This window comes from Nelumbo lutea, chromosome 5, assembly GCF_056320005.1.
Source record: "Nelumbo lutea isolate HS-2025 chromosome 5, American lotus-T2T, whole genome shotgun sequence".
NCBI classification, from domain to species: Eukaryota; Viridiplantae; Streptophyta; class Magnoliopsida; order Proteales; family Nelumbonaceae; genus Nelumbo; species Nelumbo lutea.
The window spans coordinates 19,068,824-19,092,542 of NC_142688.1; the positions used below are offsets into that span (position 1 = coordinate 19,068,824).

General features: G+C 35.4%; 3 protein-coding genes and 1 non-coding gene across 15 annotated transcripts in view; 1 reads left to right on the plus strand and 3 right to left on the minus strand.

Annotated features, from left to right (window-relative positions):
* Nucleotides 1-1,386: 1,386 nt before the first annotated feature.
* LOC148850755 (endoribonuclease E-like protein) lies at nucleotides 1,387-7,469 on the minus strand. Its single transcript, XM_088942966.1, has 6 exons — nucleotides 7,039-7,469; nucleotides 6,334-6,599; nucleotides 6,015-6,180; nucleotides 3,361-3,605; nucleotides 2,506-2,693; nucleotides 1,387-2,114 (listed from the first exon to the last, which is right to left on the minus strand). Exons 1-6 carry the CDS (start codon nucleotides 7,244-7,246, stop codon nucleotides 1,910-1,912), a joined length of 1,278 nt encoding a protein of 425 aa, XP_088799092.1. The 5' UTR covers nucleotides 7,247-7,469; the 3' UTR covers nucleotides 1,387-1,909.
* Nucleotides 7,470-8,114: 645 nt separating this feature from the next.
* Nucleotides 8,115-8,187, plus strand: TRNAR-CCU (transfer RNA arginine (anticodon CCU)). Its single transcript has one exon. It is a non-coding gene; the product is annotated as a tRNA-Arg (tRNA).
* Nucleotides 8,188-14,848: 6,661 nt separating this feature from the next.
* Nucleotides 14,849-17,340, minus strand: LOC148850757 (protein BRICK 1). Of its 3 annotated transcripts, none has more exons than XM_088944096.1 (3): nucleotides 17,152-17,340; nucleotides 16,320-16,465; nucleotides 14,849-15,237 (listed from the first exon to the last, which is right to left on the minus strand). In XM_088944096.1, the coding sequence occupies exons 2-3, from the start codon at nucleotides 16,450-16,452 to the stop codon at nucleotides 15,116-15,118; spliced, it is 255 nt and encodes an 84-aa protein (XP_088800222.1). In that variant the 5' UTR covers nucleotides 16,453-16,465; nucleotides 17,152-17,340; the 3' UTR covers nucleotides 14,849-15,115. The 3 variants fall into 3 exon arrangements, with proteins under 3 accessions (XP_088800222.1, XP_088800219.1, XP_088800221.1); XM_088944093.1 differs by lacking the exon at nucleotides 17,152-17,340 and adding an exon at nucleotides 16,679-17,005; XM_088944095.1 differs by lacking the exon at nucleotides 17,152-17,340 and adding an exon at nucleotides 16,633-16,861.
* A 1,448-nt stretch (nucleotides 17,341-18,788) lies between these two features.
* LOC148850758 (organellar oligopeptidase A, chloroplastic/mitochondrial-like) overlaps nucleotides 18,789-23,719 on the minus strand; it is a 34,327-nt gene continuing 29,396 nt past the window's right edge. For 7 of the 10 annotated variants that reach the window (XR_016099095.1, XM_088944090.1, XM_088944085.1 and 4 more), the window contains 5 exons: nucleotides 23,201-23,360; nucleotides 23,064-23,095; nucleotides 21,511-21,576; nucleotides 19,433-19,504; nucleotides 18,789-19,321 (listed from right to left, as the gene is read on the minus strand). Coding sequence is in view for 9 of the 10 variants with exons in the window: in XM_088944090.1 (XP_088800216.1) it covers nucleotides 19,235-19,321; nucleotides 19,433-19,504; nucleotides 21,511-21,576; nucleotides 23,064-23,095; nucleotides 23,201-23,360 (417 nt within the window). In the remaining variant the exon portion in view is untranslated. Of the gene's footprint in view, nucleotides 19,322-19,432; nucleotides 19,505-21,510; nucleotides 21,577-23,063; nucleotides 23,361-23,719 lie in introns of all 10 variants that reach the window. The other 3 variants (XM_088944083.1, XM_088944084.1, XM_088944088.1) reach the window with 1 other exon arrangement.

Genomic DNA, 23,719 nt, shown 5'->3' on the forward strand with positions numbered 1-23,719 from the left:
CCATGGCTCTGATGTGGTGCTGCTCCTGACGGCTCTGTTCTTCATGGGTTTCTTTTACGTCGACATCCGCCACTTCGCGGGGGAGAACGCCTTGGAAAAAATTCTCAGAGGAACCGAATTGTTCCTGTACCCCTCTTCTGTAGAAGGCTTCACTGGATCACCATTGAGCTCCTTGGACGACTCTGTTCCTACAGATTGTACCAAGTTGTTCTTGGACTCCTTTTCTGTCGCAGGTTTTACTAGGTAACCAGTAGGTTCCTGTGTTCTTACAGATGGTAGCAAAATGTCATTCAGCTCCTCGATGTCCGCGAGTTTCCCAATATCAATATGGGCTCCACCTCAAGAAGACGTTCTACCAAATCGCTCGTCGGCTCCTCTTTGATTGAAGATTTCACCTCATTGTTTCCTCTTATGCCGCAAGACCCAGATCACGGACCAGAGATCTCAGACCTTGTGCATTAAATTAGTTGGTCTGGATCACCGGTTGTAAATGCACAAGAGAAGAATAGATCACCGGTTGTAAATGTAGCTGGAAAAACTACTGGTAAATTAGGGCAACTGTTGTAAATTAGAGAAACCGGTGATCTGTTCCCAACTGTTGTAAATGCACACTATGAACAGATCATTGATTTAATGCACACTGTGATCTGGTCTGATTTGAAAGAGAAGAGAACAACTGGTAAATTAGGGCAACCAAATAAACACTGTGAACCATCTTCCCAACTGTTGCAAATGCACAAGAGAAAAACCAACCTCCGGCCGGTTCAATATTTAACATTCATCGTGAAGTTTGATCTCTCTCTTCTTCCTGGGTGACGGCAGCGGCACTGTCCTGTAACTCCACCCGCTGCTCTGCAGCTCTACCCAGAAGCGACAACATCTAAACTCGAAGGGTTGTTTAGTCATTTTGCATATTAAAAACTTTACCCTAAATTTAATAATTAATCCAACTTCATTTTCATCAATTAAGACCTCATGGACTGTTTGGCGCATGAAGCTCAAGTTTGTCGGAGATCCTTCCAATGAGTTTAGGTAATTTTCCTTGGGCCTTAGCTTACATCAGTTTTGCTGATATGTGGGGACGTTCTACCCCTTTTGTGTAGCCCCTATCATTGTATAATTAAAAAAAAAAAAATCTCACCACCACCTTCATCCCGCCTGGGGGGTTATGGTTTGGGGGATGGGCTACCCCCGTTGTGTAGCCCTTCAGAAGATATAAAAAACAAAATCATTCAGTTCAGTCAATGGGATCATTAGCCCAAGGATTAATTTGGAGCACCATTGAAGTACACAATTGCAGCTCCACATTCACCCACTCACCACACGGCTAAAATCTGCTAATCATTTGATAAATAAAAAGAAAGAAAAACAAAAACAAAACAAAACTATGCCCAACTAAAGATCAAGGGTTTATATATTGACAGAAGAAATTACAACAGAATGTGAATGTGCTTTTTACATTTAAATCTCATGTAACAAGTCTGATATTCTGCATTAATCTAAAACTAATAATAAACATCAAATCTAAGTTTCTGAAGTTTGTGCATTCCTTATTCTCCTTCAAGGTTTCATGCCATTAATTTCTTCTTCGCCATGAAGATCCACTTCCAAACTGGATATGGGGGTATAATGTGAACTTACTAGAAGTAGGGATCGACTGATCTCTTTACTCTTTATGTCAAAAACTACAATTTGCCCTTTTCTTTTCGCCTACACAACATACTTGGATCTCCCTAACAATTTCTTCTCTCCTCTGCAACAAACTGAAGACAGAGTAGAAGAAGCACAAAAGTTTCTTGACAGATGAGTTCCAAACCAAATAACCACATTTATGGAACTTCATATGAACCGTCTCCAGAGGATTACTCTTGCCAATAGTTTACAAACAGGAGAGAGGAAGCGCAACATCTCAGAACTCCTTTGGTTCAGTTTCTTCTTTTGTCTCTGAGCTTCGGCTCAAGTACTCCTCTTCAATAGTTTCCTTGAGGATGAAAAGTCTCTGGATAACAACTGGTTGAGTCATCTGCCTGGCCTCCCTAATGTCAGAATCTTCTTTATTCAAGTGATATGCATCAAGCATGATTTTAATCCATTTATGTAGTTCCTTGGGAGTACTGCACCACAAAAATGAACGAAAGTGATAAAAATTCAACACAATAATTAGCATTCCCTCACAAATGGAAGAGACATATTTCTGTCAGCAACATTAGTCAAAACTAATCTCTTTCAGAATATAGATATCACATTTCCTGTAACCACCATCGCAGGACAAACCCGAGACCCCCAGTAATTTTTTAACACACCAGTGTTTTAATCAAACACCCGTTTGATGTGATATTTTATCTTTTTCAACAAACAATGGTGTGTTCAAAAATCATTGGGGGTCTCAGGTTTGTCCTGTGACAGTGGTCGCAGGAAACATAATCTCCAGAATATGGCCACTTATGCAATGATCATGATTTCAGGAGTGGGGGTGGGTAACTGGGTATAGGTGTGTTCTCTTACGTGTATAGAGCATTGGGATCCTTAGCTTCATGTTCACCTCCAGGAGAGAAAGCAGAAGCCAATGCTGAAAATCGCTCTTCAGGATCTATGATGTTCAGCAGATGTTTGAGTAGCTTTATCTCCTTTGGTGCAATGCTTTTAAGGCTGCTCTTTGTGGTTTTATATATGTGATACATAATCTCTTTGACCTGCCGATAAGTTTCTAAATTATAAGTTTTAATCCACTGGAAACCACCACAAGCACCACTACCAACAACAATAATTAGCTAGCAGCATGGTATGCACACACATACAAACACCATCAACGACCAAAATACTAGCAGCCTGATGTCAACCAGAGCACTTAGGGATATATCAGGTATCCTTATAGAAAGCCAACTTCGGTATCTAAAATTTTTCAATGGCACTATTAATTATCTATGTTGCCAGACAAACAGAAATATGTCAATTAAACAGATATATTTCCCTGTAAAACAAGTGGCACATTGAACATTCACATAGAAATCTGCATACATGTAAATTCTGTTTAATTCTTCAACCAAAAAAAATAGTTGATTCTGTTTAGTTCAGAAGATACACTTATATAGTAGGTTACCAACAGATCCATAGGTTTCACAAAGAAACAGAAGTGGCAGGCAAAAGTTAGAATATCATGATGGAGCACATATCAGCAATCCTAACAAAAATCCAGAATCTATTATTACAGCATATTTTCCTAGTATGGACATTTGAAGCAAAGGAAGCACCAACTGTCATTGGAGATAATATATTTTTTGTCTACCAAAGGAAGTGTCATGTCAAGTTGGACAAGTTGTAGATTAATTTCAATTTATGAAGTTGTTACAATATGTATACCTCATTTTTCATGGTCGTAGATTCTTTTGCTGAAGCCCAAGCACTATTTATCAGTAGGATCAAAGAAGAATCAAGCTCTTTTGCCTTGGCCAGGCTTTTGATCTTTTCACATGCCACATCCAATGAAGGAGAGTTGAGTATATCATCAAACTTTGCTTGAGCAGCTTGTAACATCTCCACATTCTCCATTGTGTTATCATATGCACAGACTGCAGACAGACATCTGGCTCCAAGTCTAGACATTGCTGTTCAAACAAGACATATATGGGGAAAGTAAGGACAAGAAATGTGCCAATTTCAAGTTTCAAAAGCAGAAATAGGCCATCTTTACAAGATAACTGGTACCCATGTAACACCGCAGAGGGAGAGAGAGAGAGATGTTACAAGATAACTGGAATAATGAATATTCAACTGAACTCAACAAAGCTTTACCAAAACATTTGGGGTTGGCCACATGAATCCTGTTTTGTTATCGCTCTATCAAAAGCCATGTCTCCAGACAGATTGTAAGTCCTTGGATCATTTCTTGTTACCTTGACCCATGCAACCTAAACAGGTTGGTGAGGTATCAAAATAGCTACAAAAGTATAGCTTGTAAATGAGAAACATAGCTCACTGACTAGTGACTCAGGAATGACTGAGAGACCCAGGAGTTGGGGCATCTCGATTATTATTGAGGAATTTAGAAATCAGCAGAGCTCCATTTGTTGCACAGAAAATAAAGGAAAATAAATGATTTCTTGAAATTTGCTATTTTGCGGTCTTCGGTTGGATATAAATAGCTATGGAAAACGAACATTTTCCAAAAAGTGAGTACTAATTTTAGGAAATATTCCTTCTAATTTTCTATAATTCTATTTAGTCATTTCCCTAACAGAAAATGGTCCTCTAGAAATATGATTTTTTTCCTGTTAGGTATCATTTTCCAAGAAATCATTCTTTTCCTTCATTATATATGTAAGTATAATCAAATGTGGTCTGAAAGAAAAACAAGGGAGAGAACATTTTTAAGGTAACAGTATATGGAAACCTCTCTGTTCTGAAAGTAGCATCCCCCTCCTCCTCCTTTCACATTCATGCTCCAATTATTACAAGTTAAGGAATAAAGGAAAGAAAGAAATTTGTAAAAATGATACAGTAAGTTAATTAGGTTTGAATAAAAAAATGAGTATGATGATGATGAAATATAACTCTATTTTCAGAAATACCACAGACAGCAACATAAAAAGAAGAAAAGAAACATGGCCATGCATGTTAATATCTATTGATCTTTTATTTTTTATGTTGGAGACTGGGGAAGGAAGGTAGCATTTATGTTAAGATTAAGGATTCTGCTGGATGTTCCTGTCAGGCAGACATGGACATTCTTCTGTGGTTGCTTGGAACCTCCCATTTACTGGATCCTTGAGTTGCATGTGTTTATGAATCCAACTGGTTTGTAGAACATGTCTAGTGCCAGTTTGTGAGTCAACACAAACTGAACATTTTTTGGTAGTACAAGAAAGACCAACTACACTACACTTCATGGGGAATAACTTGACTTGAAAGTCCTTTGATCACAATGCGACTTAAGTCCCTGCAGGTCTCATCGTTAACTTTGATGTCTTCATTAGCTTCTTTGAAACTGTTGGCAATCAGATCAGCAGAATGGATTCTTTCCTGGTACTTATGGCTGGTCCATACCTGAATGTTGTTCTCCATCTCCCAAGCAAGCTTCCAGATGTCCTCAATTTTTTGATACATTCTCCAAGGGATTGAGGTACTTCCTAAGAGGCACACTATGACTTGAGAATCTTCTTCAGCTATATATTTCAAATTCCTTTTATCTTTTCTAAATTGATAGCTTCCAAAGCCACTTTGGCTTCTGCAACATCTCTGCATTGACTTTCTCAAAAACCTTTGCATGAGATCCTCAAACCATTAACAGTGTCTGTGGCATCTCTTGCTATTATACCTGTGGCCACATATCCATTCCTATCAAAGTTCTGTTTTAGGAGCAATCCATCCAATCATTTTCTCTTTTCTACTACAATTCCAACTTTGCACATCAGCCTGTTGGGCTTGTAGAAATTCAGTAAGGGATTTGTAGGCTTTGTCAATAATTTCAGTTGGCCTAGGATCCCATCTTTGGAAGGTTTGCTCATTTCTATTTAGTAATTTGACCTACAATAAGAAAGCGATATTCTCCCACATCCCATCTTTCCTATAGGTGTTGCTCATTCTGATCCAATAGTCGATTATGTAACCATCCTCATGCTCGTTTTTGTTTTCTAAAGGTAAATATGAAACCCAGAAAGGTTGTTTGAGCAGACCCTTTATTTGACAGGAACTAAATGCACCTCTGTTGCTTTGTTTTGCATAATTTTGTCTTTAACAGTTTAGCTAAATAACTTGCATAGAAATATTAAAACAAAAAAAAAAAAAACTAATGATCAAAATACCTATCTGTAGACCTGACTTGGCAATCAGTGGGAATTCTCAGTGTCTTAGAATATTTGTTATCGAAAAATAAGCAAAGCTAGAGTATTGCTGCAACAAAAATCAACAAGGATTCTACAAACTCAATGCGCTAATATTAGGACTGCAAACATCATAGTAGGTCTAATAACTAATATTGAGCTGAAGCTACCATCAAAAGGTCCTCAGTATATTACCATCACGGTCTTCGAGGCTGTCATAGGTCTCTGACAGTAGAGTGAGGTGACGGAAAAACTCTCCAGTAAAGTCTTTGCGCCTTCTTGCTACAACTGCATTAACGTCTGTTGGGTTTTCCTCTACCTCTTTGAGAAGATTAGTGTGTTTTTCCATTTCATCATCAATCTGCAATTCTCGCTCATAGAAAGCAGGAATAATAGAGCAAGACAAAAGCAAGTATAACAAATTAAGATACACAACGAAAAAACAGTTAGTTAAATAATCAAACAGATGCAATAGACAAAAGAAAAAGCATTACATGAGAAGAATAGATAATACCTTCTTCACCTTTCTCCGTAGTACCATCAGTCTTTGTTTCATATCTGGATCATTCTCAGAATCAGCCCGTGCCTGACACCGATAATAGAAGCTTTCCCTGTACTTTTTCCATTCCTCCCTGAATACCAAAAGCTTCCTCCAGTCCTTCGTTTGGGGTCTCTCGTTCATGAAAACATCAATCATCTTATCACAAAATTGAGTAATAGTGTACCCTTCTGCAACTTCAACCTCTACTTGGGCAGTGCCAGCGCTGCTTGCTGGAGGATCTGCACATGGTTTTGGGGAATACATATGAAAACGACATGGACAACAATCATAACCTCCCATAGAACACAAAAGACGGGGATTATAATAGTCTTGGCCTTTTCATGTTCATGAAACAGAATAGGGAAAACAGCCGATACATTCAGCTTAAGCGGATACCCATGAATTAAAATAAGAAGCAAAATACTTATCAAAATTAATCAAATAACACAAACAAGAGGAAGTGAACGAAGAACTTATGAAATAAAAAGAAGTAAAGTTTTCTGTTAATTGCATTACACGCAATTTAGAAAAATTAAACCTGCTACTGGAATAAGGCAACCCAACACATAATGAACAAACAACTGTACAAGCTAAATGACAAGTACTGAAATAAGGATAGAAGCAGAGAGAGAGAGAGAGAAGAGAAGAGCAAGGCTTCGCTCACAACCAATTACTTACAGGTTCTGAACCTGGAGAGTATGATTTTAGGGTTGAAGCTGTGATTTCTTCTTCTTCCTTTGCTGTCTCTTGGTCCGACAAGCTTAATGGGTGCAAGAAGAGAAGTAGAAGAGATGGGGAAGAACCTTAGTTTAGAGGAGAAAAGAGCATTGTCCAATAGGGAGGTTTTGGAAGACAGAGATATGTCAAGGCCTAATACGTTACTCATGGCTCCCTGATAACTTTGACCAGAAAGTAAAAGAAGAGATGATTATCTTCAAGATTTTTGAAGATGGCTTCTCTGAGCAGTGGCAAGAGATTCTTGATTTTAGTTTAGGCTGGAGGGGAGTGATGTGATCACGCATTTGTAAAATTGAAAACACCATTTTCTATCTTTAATGCCTGTAGCTCAGTGGATAGGGCGTCTGTTTCCTAAGCAGAAAGTCGTAGATTCGATCCAGCGCATTTAATTGGTTTTTTAGCCTTTTCACCGGAGGCGTGGTCATTTTTTTCCAGGAAAATTGTCGAAAATTCATCATAAATTTTTAACATTACTCTTAAATTCACCACAACTTTTCAAAATATCTAAAATTCACCGTATCAATAAGTTTTTATTTTTTAAAACCCATCTTCCCTTAGTGCATCATTAATACTTCTTAAAAGAGGTGTTCATATCAGCATAAATAACAATTTTCATGACCAAATTACATTTGAATTGTGAGTTAGAGGAAAAACGGTCTTTTTCAGTTCTCAATTTTCTTGTTTTTTTTCTTTTGCATTTTTAGCGTTTTGTTATAATTTCCAATGTTTTTATAATTTCTTTTTTTTACATTTTTCTATTTTTTACAATCTATAAATTTTCCTGTATTTTTGTTATTTATTTACAACTTTTATTTTTTTATTTTTTTTCAATTTCTATAGTTTCTATAATTTGAAAATAACTTTTTTATTTTGTTTGCAATTTCTATAATTTTTTACATTTTTTGTAATTTTTATGTATTTATATATTTTATATTTGAAAACATTTTATTGAACTTTTTCCTTTTTTTCATGTCTAAATATTAAAATGGTAATATATTAATACAATTTTATTGTTGGCGCTTGTAGCTCAGTGGATAGAGCGTCTGTTTCCTAAGCAGAAAGTCATAGGTTCGATCCCTACCTGGTGCGTTTAATTGTTTAAAACGATTTAGCTTTTACCCTTACCAAGTCCAAAAGTTTTGGTTTCAGTCTTTTCATTTCTAGGGAAATTGTCTAAAATTCACCATGTCAATAAGTTTTTATTTTTTTAAACTCAGCTTCTGTTAGTGCATCATTAATACTTCTTAACAAAGGTGTTCATATCAGCATAAAATAACAATTTTCATGACCAAATTACCTTTGAACGGTGAGTTAGAGGAAAAATGGTCTTTTTCAATTCTCGATTTTCTTTTTTTTTTTGCATTTTTAGTGTTTTGTTATAATTTCCAATGTTTTTTTCACATTTTTCTATTTTTTACAATCGATAAATTTTCCTGGATTTTGTTATTTATTTACAATCTTTGTGTTTTTCTACAATTTTTATTTTTTATTTTGTTTTTCAATTTCTATAGTTTCTATAATTTGAAAATAATTTTTTTTTATTTTGTTTGCAATTTCTATAATTTTTTATATTTTTTGTAATTTTTATGTATTTATGTATTTTATATTTGAAAACATTTTTTGAACTTTTTCCTTTTTTTCATGTCTAAATATTAAAATGGTAATATATCAATACCGTTAATTTATTTTGCATATATTTTATATTTTTCTATGAAGGTTAAAATGGTAATATATTAACACCAATTAGTTTGTTTAACGTTAAGTTAGTGACATGGTGAGTTTTAGACATTTTGAAAAGTTGTGGTGAGTTTAAGAGAAATGCTAAAAACTCATGGTGAGTTTTAGACAATTTCCCTTTTTTAAAAAATTGGAGGTGCGACAAGTCTTGCATTGGGAATATCACCCTATTTATGTACTTTATTTTATGGGTAAATATTCTCAATGCAAGATTACAAGAGGCTTTCCCTGATCGAAGCCAAACTCTGCCTTGCTTTATGTTTCAATTGAAATATTCAAAACTATAAAATTGATGAGGCTCAGCTTGGAAGGAGTACAAATATAAATATGTAGAGTGCAAATATAAATATTTGTATTTATACTCTTTCCAAATTGAGCATGAAACACAAATCCACCAAAAGTTTTTTTATTTTTTTGCAAAAATCCATCAAATACTTAAAAATTTTGATTTTGATCACTAAATGGGTGTTCGACAACCTGGTTGGTTGTTGTGAGCATGGTTTTCAAACTATCATTGACCTGCATGATTAGACCATTTGGCCCAAGAACCGTCCAGGTAACCAGTTCCGTTGTACCCCAAACCTGGTCTTTGGCCAAAAATCGTTGAATCAATCAATGACCCATTGACCCAGATGGTCGAATCATCAACCCATTCAATGTTTTTAGCTGTTTTTTATTTTTAATTATTTTTTATTTTTTATTGTCAAAATAGGCCATCCATTCAGACCGAATGATCAAACCATTGACCCAGAAACTGGTGACCAAAACGATTTCTTTTCCGGTCGTTTTTTAAAACCATGGTTGTAAGTTGTCTAAAACTCCCTAATTGTGGGATCCACCCCTCCCCCTCCACCCCTTTTGTAAGCAATGTTTTGAGAGGCTTTGAGCAAATAAAGCTTTATTAGGGCCAAGACACCAATCCGGTCTTGATAATTCAACATTGGCTTTGTTAGGCAGGCAACATGACAATTCAATGAGTGTCTCGGCTATGGCTGTTACGGCTATGGCTGTTAAGCCCCTGCTATTAAGGTTGCAACAAATTCAATAGCTTTAGAATTAAATGATTGGACCTTCTGGTGCTGCAGTCTATACTGCAGTTACATTTTACTACTCTGCCCAAACATATTTTTTATAATATATACCATAGTACTCAAAAAGCACAATAACTATGAGAAAAATAAACATAATCTGCAGAGTTCTTTTTTCTTGTTTAAACAAATTTTTTTAACTGTCCAATTACATTGAGTAAACTTAGAGCATCTGATGGTTATGCTGTCTGGGCCCTGAGCCCCTGAATGCTTTCTTCTTGTAAGAAGGACCTGCTTTAATAGCCCAGGACTGAGCAGCAAACATTTTGGACCTTTTGGTGTCAAATGACCTATCACCATTGAGGAACAATGGTGAGGGATGTCTTGAATTGTGGATTAACCAATTTTTTTTTTTTTTTGTACTAAGAGGGATGGATTGTCAAGAGAAGGAACTAAGAAAAAAAAAACCTCCTCACAATGATAATTTATGATTTTTAACTTGAGCAGTGTTCCGTTGGCTGTTAAATGCTAATTTACCCTATGTTGTCTCATTTCAAGTAACTGGAATGCATGGTATTTTGTTCTTCCTCCAGGAGTTCATTAGACTTGCATCGGCAAAAGCTAGTAGCTTTTGATCCCAAAAACACCAGTAAACAGGTGCTTTGATCCTTGGGCTGCTTGCGAATGCGAACTTCTTTCCCTAAGTGTATCTTCTATTATGCACCAAATACCAGCTCTCTTCATCTATTGTGGTTGTAAATTCAGTAGCTCCCAATTATACATCGAACTAGGCTGCAGTCAACTTCACTGCCCTCTTCTTGTTTTGTGGGCTATGCTTGGACAGCATGATATTCCAAAATATAGGCGTTGGATGAGCACCACCTCGACGATGGACTGCTAAACCGGTACCATACACTAATAATTTTCGATGACCGCCAATGGAAACGATTTGACGAAGAATGTCTTAGATAAAGTGTTAAAATGTAGTTGAACACGTTCCCATGGATTTAGCTTCCAGAATTACTTGTGGAGGTCGATCTCCTCCACCTTATTTGATCATTCATTATCAAGACGTGCACAGGGATGATCAGATCAAACAAGACCTACATGGCTAGGTTTCTTGCAAAGGGATCCCCTTTTTGTTTTGTTTGAAAACTTTAGGAATGTTGTAGTAGGGTACCACCATGAAACTTTAGTTATAACCAGTGTTTTTGAATTGTTGTTAATCCAGAAACCATCCATACAACCCATTCAATTTTACCCTAAACAGTCTTTGACAAGAAATCGTTCATTTGGCCAATGACTTGCTGACCTAGGCAATCGAATTGTCACCCATTCAACGTTTTTTGGCCTTTATTTTAATTATTTTTAATTTTTTGTTGAAACGGGCTGTCCAAAACGAATGGTTGAACCATCAACCCAGAAATCAGTGGCCATAATTGTTCCAATTTAGGGTCGATTTTTAAAACCTCGTTCTAACTTCTTTCATATAACTAGTTTTTTTATGTTACCTTTGTTACTGTTTTGTTGTGTTTTCTTTTCTTTTTAGGTACTAGAAAGTGTACACATGGTAATTCTAGATGATGATAATGATAATAATAATGTATCCAATTTTTCTATAAAATTTATTTATTTTTTATTTTTTTCTTTTTATATATATTTTCATTTTTATTATTAATCAGATGCAGATTGAAAATCAAAATCTGAATATATAAATACCTCATTTAAATGTGTGATAATAGGATCAAGTTGTGAAGTTTCAAGTATCATTGATAGGCCTACTTGCTTGGCTAGATTCTTCTTTTTTGTAATATTTAATCTTTTGATGTATTTTTTTGTTTATTTATAAAAAATATAAGATTTAAATAGAGGGAATTGAATGGGGTGAAAAGTAATTGTTCAATTTACAATTTAAACCTCATAATTAAATAGGGATTAAATTCAAAAATGAGTATTTTAGTCAAAAGAAAATTTCACAATCTTATTCATATTTTTAAGAGTAGTGTAAATATAAAATTATAGATGTGTTCAATTTTTTCTATTACTTTTTTTTTTTGTATTTTTGTGTGTAAAAATAATTATAATATGTCACACTTACCTTTTGTTTAATATGAAAAATATATGATATTATACATGTGACTAAATGTTATTTTTTTGCAAAATTTATGTATTTTTTTTATTTTGCTTTTTTATATTTTATTAACTTTTATTATTTATTTATGACATTAAAGGTTAACATGTTTGACCCAAATTACCAAACAATAAAATAATTTCATTTTTGTTAGTTATAAATTATGTATTTCATTTTCATTACCAATAAAAAAAGTTGTCTACTACACTTATTTTTTAATTTGATTAATAAAAATATCATAAATGTGTCTAATTTTCCTACATCTTTTGTAAGTTTCAAAATGTGTAATTTTTTCTATATTTTTTGTAAATTTTTATATTTATTTCTATTTAAAAAACTGTATTACCTAACTATGTCTTCGTAGGTTGATCAATTTGATTCGGATGGTTGAATTGCTTAGCTACCACTTGGATTAAAAATTGTTTTGTTTTTTAGTCAATTTTAAAATATATGGGTTTATATTATTAAAAATATTGACAAAAATCTAATTTAATAATAGAAAATGAGAGTTAATAATTTAAGTATAAGAGTTAATGAGAGGGGAGTAAATGATGTGGAAAGTAATAATTGAAGTTACATTTTCAATCTTACCATTAGAAATAGACTAAATACACAATTATGGGCATTTTAGTAACCATAAAAATTATAATAAAATGGCTTTTATACCCTTTCTCAAACAAAGAAGTAGAAGCTAATTTTAGTCCAAAAAAGTTTCACACTGCATTTACACTTTTATATATAATAATATAGATTATATAATGCACATTACAGGGAATTAAGGGGATAAGACAAAGCAGGGCTTATGTAAGGTCCATTGCACTTTACACAGAGAGTCTGAAGTTACATGGGTTTAACCCCACACCTACCTCCATTTTTTGAGGGATGATAAGTGATCATTTTAGTTACTTGATCATTGGCAATGTAAAAAGAATTTTCTCTACCAATGATTGAGATGTTTCTGATATGCAACTATGGTTGTAGTGTTGTGGGTAGGTTTATGTATAGCATTGTGGGTAGTAGACCCAATCTCCTAACTGAGATGGTCACTCAACATCCCTCCAACAAAAGAAGTGTGGGATCAAACCAATGGAACTGCAAGCTATATATGACATAGTTTGCTTTCGTCCCCACCCCTAAGTCCCATGGGTACCTTGTAATATGACATGATTTTTTCAAATGTTTTAAAAATTGACCCAAAAATGGAACATTTAACCACCAGTTTTCAAGTTAATAGTTTAACCGACTATTAGGGTAAGATGGGATATAAATGTTATGAGAAAGGGGCAAGAGAACGAGAGTGAAAGGAGGGTTTGTAACGTATGTCGGCTCAAAGAAGGGAAAAGAAAGAAGGTTGAGAAGAAGAAGAAGAAGAAGAAGAAGAAGAAGGAAGAGGGAGGAAGTAGAGGTGTGGGTGACCTAAAGTGGCAACGGTGACGACAACCAGCAACAACGACCTGTAGTGGCAACGACAACACGATGTATCTCTCATATCCTTCTCTTGCAAATCTGTAATTCGAGATCTCTCTTATAGATCTCATCTTTGAACATAAGATCTCTTTAGATCTCTCTCTATCTCTTGAGATCTCAAATCTGAGATCGATCTTGCTTCTCTATGTTTTTCTCTATTTTTTGTTATTTTATTTTTTTTTAATTTTAAATAAAACATATTGGACCACAAATCATTGCCCGAGTTGAACGGTTCAACAATCAAACCATCCGGGTCAACAATTTGTTGACCAATTCAATAGTTATTAATAAGATAACGGTTCAACACTAAAATGGAACCAGTACCTTGACTGGTTTCTAGGCCGAATGATCCGACCATCTGGGTCAACAACAATTCAAAAACATTGTTTTTTTTGGGGGGGGGGAAAGTCCACTTCAATACCTTAAAGTTTGGGGGTAGTGTCAAGGTGGTACCTGAACTTTGAAATGTGTCACTGCAATAGCTAAACTTTGAAAAAGTGTCAAGTTGGTCCCTGTTGTTAACCCAAGGTTCAAAAAATCAAAACGGTCTGACCATCCGGGTCAACAACAGTTCAAAAACATTGTTTTTTTTTGGAAAAATTCCACTTCAGCACCCTAAAGTTTGGGGGTAGTGTCAAGTTAGTACCCGAACTTTGAAAAAGTGTCAAGTTGGTCCCTGTCATTAACCTAAGGTTCAAAAAATCGACACGTATCAACCTGTATTGACCGATACGTATTGTATCAGGAGCACCCTGATACACCCCCATAAAGGGCATATCGGGGTTTTGACCGGTTTAGGGGTGGACGAACCTTAAACCGACTCCTTGAACCGGATTTGAAAAAAAAAGTAAAAGAAAAAAAGTACCAATATTGCCCGATGCACCTCTATCGACGTATCGGGCGTATCAATATTTAAAACCTTGTATTAACTAACCGTCAATTATCTGTTGAAAATGTCAAAACTACCCTTCAAAAGAAGACACTATTGTCTTGTACCTTGAGACTAAACCGGTTATCTTCAAAGAAAATGAGAGAAAAAACATGAAATATGATAGAGGGAAATAATAACTAAAAGCAAAAAAAATAACTAGACAATAATGTGTTTTGGATCTAAAGGTAGAAGACAATGACTTCATTAGTCTAGAATCTCAAACACCTCAACCGGTTTAGTCTCAAGATAGAAGACAATGAACAGCGTCCTCTTTTGAAGGGTAGTTTTGACGTTTAGATACTGCAGTGACACGTTTGAAAGTTCGGACGCTAACTTAACACTACCCCCAAAGTTCAGTGTACTAAAGTGGAATTTTCCCTTTCTTTTCCTTCGGCTATAAATCCACCACCAATTTGTTCACTTAGCAAATCAAAATGCATCGCATAAGCAGATTGGTTTTAACAGTTTGAAGGACCTAATGGATTGTACATTCCCCATTCCGTGTTCAGTAATATTACATGCACTACTTAGTTATAAAATAGCCTAAAAAGATTTACACTTCACTGGAATCACAATCTAACAAAAAAAAAAAACATAAAACAGAAAGAAGATAAATTGCTCAGTGAACTGGGTTCCAAAGCAAATAAAGTTATTAACAAATAAAAAATGACGGGTTGCTTGGGGGAATACATTTTTACTTAAATAAAACCATCTGGAAAGGCATCAGGTGAAGAGAGAAGGATTGGCCGATGCTGTACTAACTTGAACTTCTAGCAATTCCAGACGACGCTCTAACATATCAAGTTTCTCGTTCAAGGATGCCAACTTGCTCTTTGTTGTAGCCTCTGAACGCAGGAAAAAAAAAAGATCAAGACAGAAATAATTGCAAGGCACAGAAATAAATCAAATAACACATGTTGATAAATGGTTGGAAATAGTTTGATGACCTTCACCAAAGGCATCAACATCAAAACAAAAATTGGAATCTAAAATCCCTGCAGAAGTTTAGAACACATGCTACTTAATCAGAACTGATGATCACAGAGACCATCCCCTGAATACAAAACTTCATGCATGCAGAAAAGAGTAGTACACACTAGAAAACCCAACAAAAAGAACAGTCAATCAGATGAATGGATGATATAAGGCAAATTTCTAAGTTTCTAAATAAGGGAAATGCATGAACAGAAAGGTCTCATTCCAAGAATCATATTGATGCAGACAAACACATAACAATGAATTCAATTTTTCAAATGATACTCTCACAAGAAAATCTGGGGATACCCAGTACACTAGATATGAGAAAATTGGGTACATGAACGAACAAAAGACCCAACAAAGGGCAACATCTGTGACAGGCAGCTAATTCTAATGCTCTAAGGGAGGAAAGCCCACCCCCAAATGCACAAGAAGGAAAATTTTCGGATATTTATCAGCACATGACTCTAACTCTTGAACTATAGTATCATATATCTTCAAAATCAATTGAAGCAAGAACAACAAAATTTATCTAACAATTCTGATTTCTCCCTTCCTATAGAACGAAAATAAAATCCAATCATTGGAAATATCTTCCATAGTAATCTAACCTGAAGCGAAGAGAATTTTCTATAATCTTAGAAGGCAACTGCCTTGCAAGGTAAGTGCCCAAACCCGAAGAACTCTCTTTCAGGATACCTCTGAAGACAATTAATAAATTGTTTGGAAGTTGAAGAACAATTCAAACCCTACAATTTATATGTGTTTTCTCTAATTTCGTGCAGATTCATTATTTGATATATAATCACAATTAAGAAAACGGAGGAAGAGAAGACATGCAATTTCAAGGGAAAAAGAAAACAAAATGACACGGGGGAAATCAGAAAATTGGAGATAAAACAGCAAACAGAAAGAGAGAGAGAGAGAAATGAGGGGGTTGACATTTTACCGAATTGGACGAGGAACTCAAAGAGACGACGGACATTAAGAGAGATGTGAGAGATGAACTCTCGATTTTCCCAATCAGCTTGTACTGCTATACCGACGTTGACTGCGTTCGTGATTCCTCCAGCTCTCGCCATTTCTTCCTCTCAGCTTGTACCGGAAACGGAAAGAGAAAATAGCAATATAAAGATAAAAAGGACAAACAACGAAGCACGGGTTAAATCAAGGAGAACGTCGCGAATTAAACAAACCCCAGATCACAGGACAAGAAGAAGAAGAAAAAGAAGAGAGGGAACCCTAAAAAAAAGCAAACAAACCTTTGTTTACTAAATGAAAACGAGGAAAAGAACAAATGAGATAAACCTTTATCTACAGTCTCGGATCTGTCTGTAGCTTTCATTCGCTGCAACAAAGCACGAACGAGAGTTGAGACTTTGGAGACTTGTTCTTACTTTATTTCAGGAACTGTATGATTAAGAGTTGACTAAACACAGGAGGAAGCAAAACTCAAGCAAATGAGACAGGGGGAGTGGGGAGCCATTTCCCGCCGGGAACTAAAGGCCGAAAAACTAAAAAAGAAGGGCAGTAATGGTTTTGTTTTGTTTTGTAGTTCGATGAAAAAGAGGATTGATGACTAAATCCAAATGAATGGGTTAGAGGTAGCTCTTGTCTCTTTGCCTTTCTTTTACACATAAAACGTATATTTAGAGATTTGTTTTAATGTAAGCTTTTAAGGCAAGGCAAGGGTTCTTGGCTATGGTTTTTTAATATTTCGGTTAGGACTAGTGAGTGGCGTCTTTAAATTAAAGTAATAAATGAAATGATGATATTGCTACCTTCCGGCACCAAAGTAGACCCTCCTCTTTCTTCGACATTAACCTGCTGAAAAGTGCTGAGGCACAGATCCAAATTCGAAACTTACATTATTGATGGCTATGCAATCAAGTGATCCATTGGGCTCTAAGCTTACTAACAAGAGAGACAACCTCCCTGCCCAACAGAAAGGAAAGAAAGAAATAGATTCCGGGTTCAAGATTAAGAAAAAGCAATAATAAGGCTGTATTTGGTTTAAAGGAAAAGGAGTCAATGCAAATGAAACTTCTTCGCCCCATTTGAAGTGAATGAATGAAGTGAAAGAGTCGATGCACGCTTCTGTTGATGGCAACTCAATATAGGGATGACAATATACAAACTCAATCAATTGACGTTTGGATCCAAATTAAATCTTATCTGTTGATTTTGGTTCTCGGATTTTGGATATTGTATGTATAATATGAATAAATTAAATTAAAAAGATCAGAAAGACATGACACTGGAAGAGCTTAAATACCACCTAAATGGTTACGGTTGGTCACAAATTTTTCATATATCATAATCAAACCCACCCTATCATATATTATTTTTAAAAATGAATTTGATGCCATATATAATGAAAAAAAATGACTTCAAAAGAATTTCTACAAGGGGATCCAAGGGAACCTGTACTTTATAGTTTATACCTAGCCCTCCATATAGACCAAATGATGAGAGAGAACTTTGACTCCTGTACAATCATACAGCGTACAATCGCTTATATATGCTCAACATTGAAAAATTCAGTATTTCTTTTTACCATTGATACTCTTGAAAGGCATTTGATTTTAGTCAATACTCATTAGCAACTTAAAAATCGATACGCATTGTATGATATCTTGAATTTTGGGTGGATATTAAAGCCACCTCATCCAAAATTCAAAAACTTTTGTCTTGTGCACTATAAAAAGTGATTGTACATGCAATTTAAAAAAGGACCGAAAGTTGTTTTATTAGATTATGCCACATCATAAAAAAAAAGGTGAATCCGTGGTTGAAGAAACATCATTATCCTGAAGTGGCCAACTTGGTTGCAATGCCTCTTTTTTATCAAACCCAACAATAGTCGAAAACAACATGAAGTTGGACATGTTGGTCCGCACCGATGTTGTCAGACTCAGACCTGAATGTTCGGTCAAACCTGTGATATGGTGGGCTTTCTGGGTCCCAGTCATTTAAATGATTTTTCACAATCTAACCAGCTTGTTAATCGGTAAAACTGTGACCTAATCAACTTTCTAGTCTTGTCTGGTCCAAGTCTGACTGACAACATTGGTTTCACTCTGCATTCCGAACACCCAGCTTAATATAGCCTGATTATACATACAAAAAGCCCTCTTAAAAGTGACATTAAACTGTGGATCTTTGCCCATAAAGAACCTATAATCCTCACCTGCCATCAGGCATCAGGCCACCGATCTAAGCCCAGCATTCGATTTTTCTTATTTTCTTCTTCTTTATGGTTATCATTACGAGGATCTTCTATCTCAAGAACAGACTTAAGAGGATTTACATTTATGCAGGCCTTTCTCATTGATATCTCAATAACAGACTTCTGATGAACAAATCCAATAGCTAGCTACAACTTGCATCATAAACCACGGTGAATAACTCGCAGAAATTGGATGGTATAAAAAGATAAAACTTAGTTGGGCCAAGTTGTGACAGCTGTATTTTACATCATATACCAAAATGAAACTTAGTTGGGCCATGTTGTGTTATGGCATGTGACCTATGCAACTAATAAATAATAATGCAGCAAGGTCCCACAATTGTTTTTATTAAAGAGAAAAAAATATATACACATTTAAAGCAACAATGAAAAAGAACCAGAACCTTGTTATTTTCTAAACCCTTCTTGGCTTGATTTTGAATTCTTGTGCAAAACATCACCAGATGAGACCTAGAATGTCAGCCTTCCTTTTCACTGCTAAAACCGCAAAGCTTCCTTGCAATATAACTTTGTCATCTTAATCCACATGTGGTGCACATTAAAGAATTATGTTGAATGGACATACCTTTGCATCATTCTCTACCACATTTTTGCAGAGCAAATGATGACTAGTCTTACGCTGAGGCTGCAACTGGCAAGAGGCCATTATGCCTCAATAATGCCTCTGGGGAAGGTTCACGCCCTTGGAATTCAACAAAAACCTGGCAATGGAAAACCAAGTGCAAGAATGTTAGTTAAAAACAAAAGCTTTCACCAATTTTGCATTACACAGAAAATTTCCAGGAAGTATACAACATTTTATTTGGCCTAACCTCAAGTGGAGACTTTCCACCTCCAAGAGCAAGGATGGTCTCTCGGAACTTAAGACCAGTTTCTTTAATAGCCTGTTGCAAGAATTTATTTTCAGTAACAATTGTAATGGAACCACAAAAGAACCAGTTGTCTGAGATTATCTGCTTCTCCACAAGAACATATATTGTACTTAAGGCTTTAATCATTGATAACAATAGTAAGAATATAAAAACATAGTTTCCTGTGTACATGGGCACAACACAACATGAGCATATGAAATAATGCCGTAAACAAGAATGTCATGTTCATTTGAATTTTCTAGGTTTCCATAAATTGGACCACAAATTCAAGCTTTTGTTTTTTAATCAAAATTACAATGTTATCTATTCCCTATTCCTGGGACAATAATCTCATAGCTTTATTTTCTTTTCACCTACTAATTTCCCCCCAAAAGCCTACCCCTTCAAAAATCTTAGTTCAATTCATGCTCAACTTGCCTGGACTTGTATACAGACTGAAAAACTCGATTTTCATTTTTACCTTTGCTTGATAACCATGATTTATTAATAATGATTGAAAGAATGCAGTGTCTACAATGTCAGCAACCCTACAGACTAGCTGGCGGCCCCCTTCCCTTGAACATATAGTTTTTTTTTTAATGAATGAAGATAATTTTATTAAACCAAAAAATTAAAGCATTACAGCTGGTCCACAGAATTTTTCCCCTCTATTAACCCCTTGCTTGGCCATAACATCAGCCAAGGCATTAGCTGACCTGTGCACCCAATTGGCTCTGCTAGTTATGCCTGCATGGTGCTTTGATCTCCCTCATGATATTTTCATAATGCCACGGAGTTGTTTCCATATTTTTGAGCCATCCAATCAACACCTTAGAGTCACCTTTCACTTCTACAATTCTGTAATTAAGTATTCTTGCTGAACTTAGATTTTGCAATGCAGCTGTAGTTCCCAAGACCAGTCAGGCCGGAGAATAAAGCTGTTAATACTCCATTCCAATCGCTGAATAATAATCCCCCCCCACCCCCCCACCAATACCTGGAGGCCTGGGGTTACTTCTACTACACCCGTCGAGTTCAACTTGAATACACTCACCTGAGGTGGATTTCATCTTGCTGCCTGGTAGGGCCTAGAAGTAATTATCATCTATAGAGAAAGGATAAAACTAAAAGTTTTGATGCAATGAGCAACTCTAATGATGGTGCTTTTAATCCAACTTTTCCACTGAAGATTCTATCATTTCTTTCCTCCCAAATGGAGCATAAAACTGCTTCCCTTGTAAAGCTCCATAAAATCTTCCCTCTTCTGGAGAATCCAAAGTAAGAGGGGCTAAATAAGCTCTCCACATCTGATGGTGGTGTCCGCATGCATCCAAAGAGGCCTAAACACCACCCCCAAATTCCAGAGACAAAAGGACAGGAGATTAGCAAATAGTAAAGTAGCTTCCCTGCTAGCAATACAGAGGGTGCAAATGTGGGGAGATAATACACCAGTTCAGCCTCCTATGTTGGTTCTCACTAGTGTTTTTTTTTTTTTGAGTAATCACATTTTAGGAATGGATAAAAACCCTATTTTCATTTTTTTTAAAATGAAATTGCAAATATAAGCAGTATTCACACATTTTCTGTCTCAGATAACATTTCTAACTGGCTGCCTTGTGTGTATAATCTCCATCTCCATTGAAAGAATCTCCATTGCAGACACTAAAATTCATTTAATTATTTATGACAGGTATTACAAACACTAAAACATTAAGCTGTCAAAAGTAATAAACAGAAGAAAATAAATTTGCATCTTGAGTTGACAAGATCCTTCTTGGAGTAAACTTATAAAAAAGCACAGCAAAACAATTAATAAACTATGGTCACCTAATGCTCCTATTACATATCTACGTCAACATGGATGCCATGTCACATTGGACATTTCCAACTTTTACTGTAAATTCTGTGTCTGACACCTTGTCAAGCTGTGTCCCTTCCATATCTGGGTATCATACCCTATATCTATTACAATCACAGAAATGTAGATATAAGAATGAAATAGAAGAATGTCAAAAGATGTCATAAGATTTTACGCAAACCTTGTCATTGTCCAATCCAGCATCCTCAAATGCTGAGAAAGCATCAGCTGATAACACCTTTGCCCACTGTAAAATTAAGAAATATGAATTCAATAATAAATCTGCGGCATGAAACAATATTCTTATGGTAGGAAAACTGAAACTATCCCATAAAATGCAGATAGAAAACAAAATAGAAAAGCATTCTGTTCCATGTAATTATTCATTCAATTCACATGTATAGCATGCCTGTCAGTTTCCCTACATAAATCCAGCTGTCCAAATAATATTGATCACCAAATAAAAACTCATAAATTCTGAAAAATAGAACAGTACAAATAGACAGGAAATTTCAACTTCTAAAGAAGCACCGTTTCTAGAAGACACGCAAAAGAAAAGACAAGAGTGAACCATTTTATAGAAAAGAAATGATGCAAAAGACAAGCGAACTAAGGAGAAAGGATGTCTTTAGAAGCTACATTATTTAAATTTTCTAGTCAATTGTGAAACACAATTAACCAAATGATCAAAACATATTGAGAATTTTACATTAATTCAGGTGAATAAACTTGGTCAAAATTTTTATTATATACACAAAGTGAACAAGTTTTGACCAGCCAATAGAACCAGATCATCCAGTTCTGCTCAGTCAATGTCTAGTTAGTTTAATGACGCTGAAAATACAAGATACATGGACTTTCTCATCTTCCATAATGCCACTTCTTACATAGATTAGCTAATAGTGATTTGACCTATATGAATCCCAAATGCACTCGAAGGCATCGAGAATTTCTGGAAAGATTTTTTACCTCATGCAGGAACTAAAAATCTCATCAGCAAGACAAGGGAAGGCGCCACAGATGTTGATGACTTTTTGGCAAGAGTACAAGGTAAAAATACCAAGACAAAACAGTTAAAATTTAATATTATGGCACTAAACAGAACAGAATGGCAAAACAGGATGCAAGTAGCTGAGGCCATATAGTTGGGATAAGGCTTAGATGATGATGATGATGATGTCTTTCATGGTGAGTTGGTGACAACAGCACCTAAGTCAGTGACACTAATCTTTGATGGTGATTTGGGCATGTCATGTTCTGTTATGAGGAGGGTATACCTGTAACTGTTACTTATAAAGAAACTGCTTAAAAAGACAAAGCTAACTGTATGTATTAGTCCAATTGTAATTTGTAACCATGGGGACATTTCTTGTCTTTTTGTTGGGAATCTACCCAGTTTATCAAAAGTAAGATGTGTCCAAGTCAGTCCCCTTTATTTTTTTACTGCCTAAATACAATTAACAACAATGACATGTGTAATGGGGACAACTATCTTGAAACCTGTTATGTCAACAAAAACAACTTGCATTTACAGCATTAAATTTATTCCACTTCAAAATTATCTTACCATTCAATGCCTATACTGCCTTGGCCTATAAATGCACATGCCAAATGCACATGCCACTCAACTAATAATCGTAATGGTAATAAACAATTTGTCTAGATAAGTAGCTGAAAGAAAGCATGAATATCAAATAACGCCATACAACCATATGAAGTTAATATGTGTCTTACCTTGTAGCTATAGTATCCACCAGCATATCCACCTAATATGTATACAAGCAAAGAAATGAATAGTATAGCCATAAGGAAGAAGCAACATTTAAAGTTAAAAAAAAAGCAATAATAACAAAAAATTCCACAAGCAAAACCTGTAAATATATGGCTAAAACTACAAAGGAACCTATCTTCTGGCAACACTGGAATCACTTGCGTTCTCTTCCCAACACGTTGGTCAACATCGTAGATTGATTCTGACCCATTTGGAATGTATGTAGTATGCAGCTCCAGATCTAAACTTGCAAAACGTATCTATAAAAATAATAATAAGGCAACAATTATTTACCTTTACAGTTGTTGCATACTTCCTTTTTTATCAGTAAAACAATTTCATCAAGAATCAAATAAGAAAAGGGAAGCATAAATTCTCACTCTAGAGAAATAGGAAAGAGGATATCAAGCCTTGAAATAAGTGACTAGGGAACCAACAAGAAGATACAGGACAGAAATACCAGCAACTCGACCATGAGAGATGAGTGAATAAATGTATATAAAATACCAAAAAGCAATACAGTGTCTGTTAAACCCCAGCCTCCAATCATTCATACACTACAATTTCTAGGATAGCCAAGTACAAACAAGTAGAACTATCTTTCTTCATGATCAGCTAA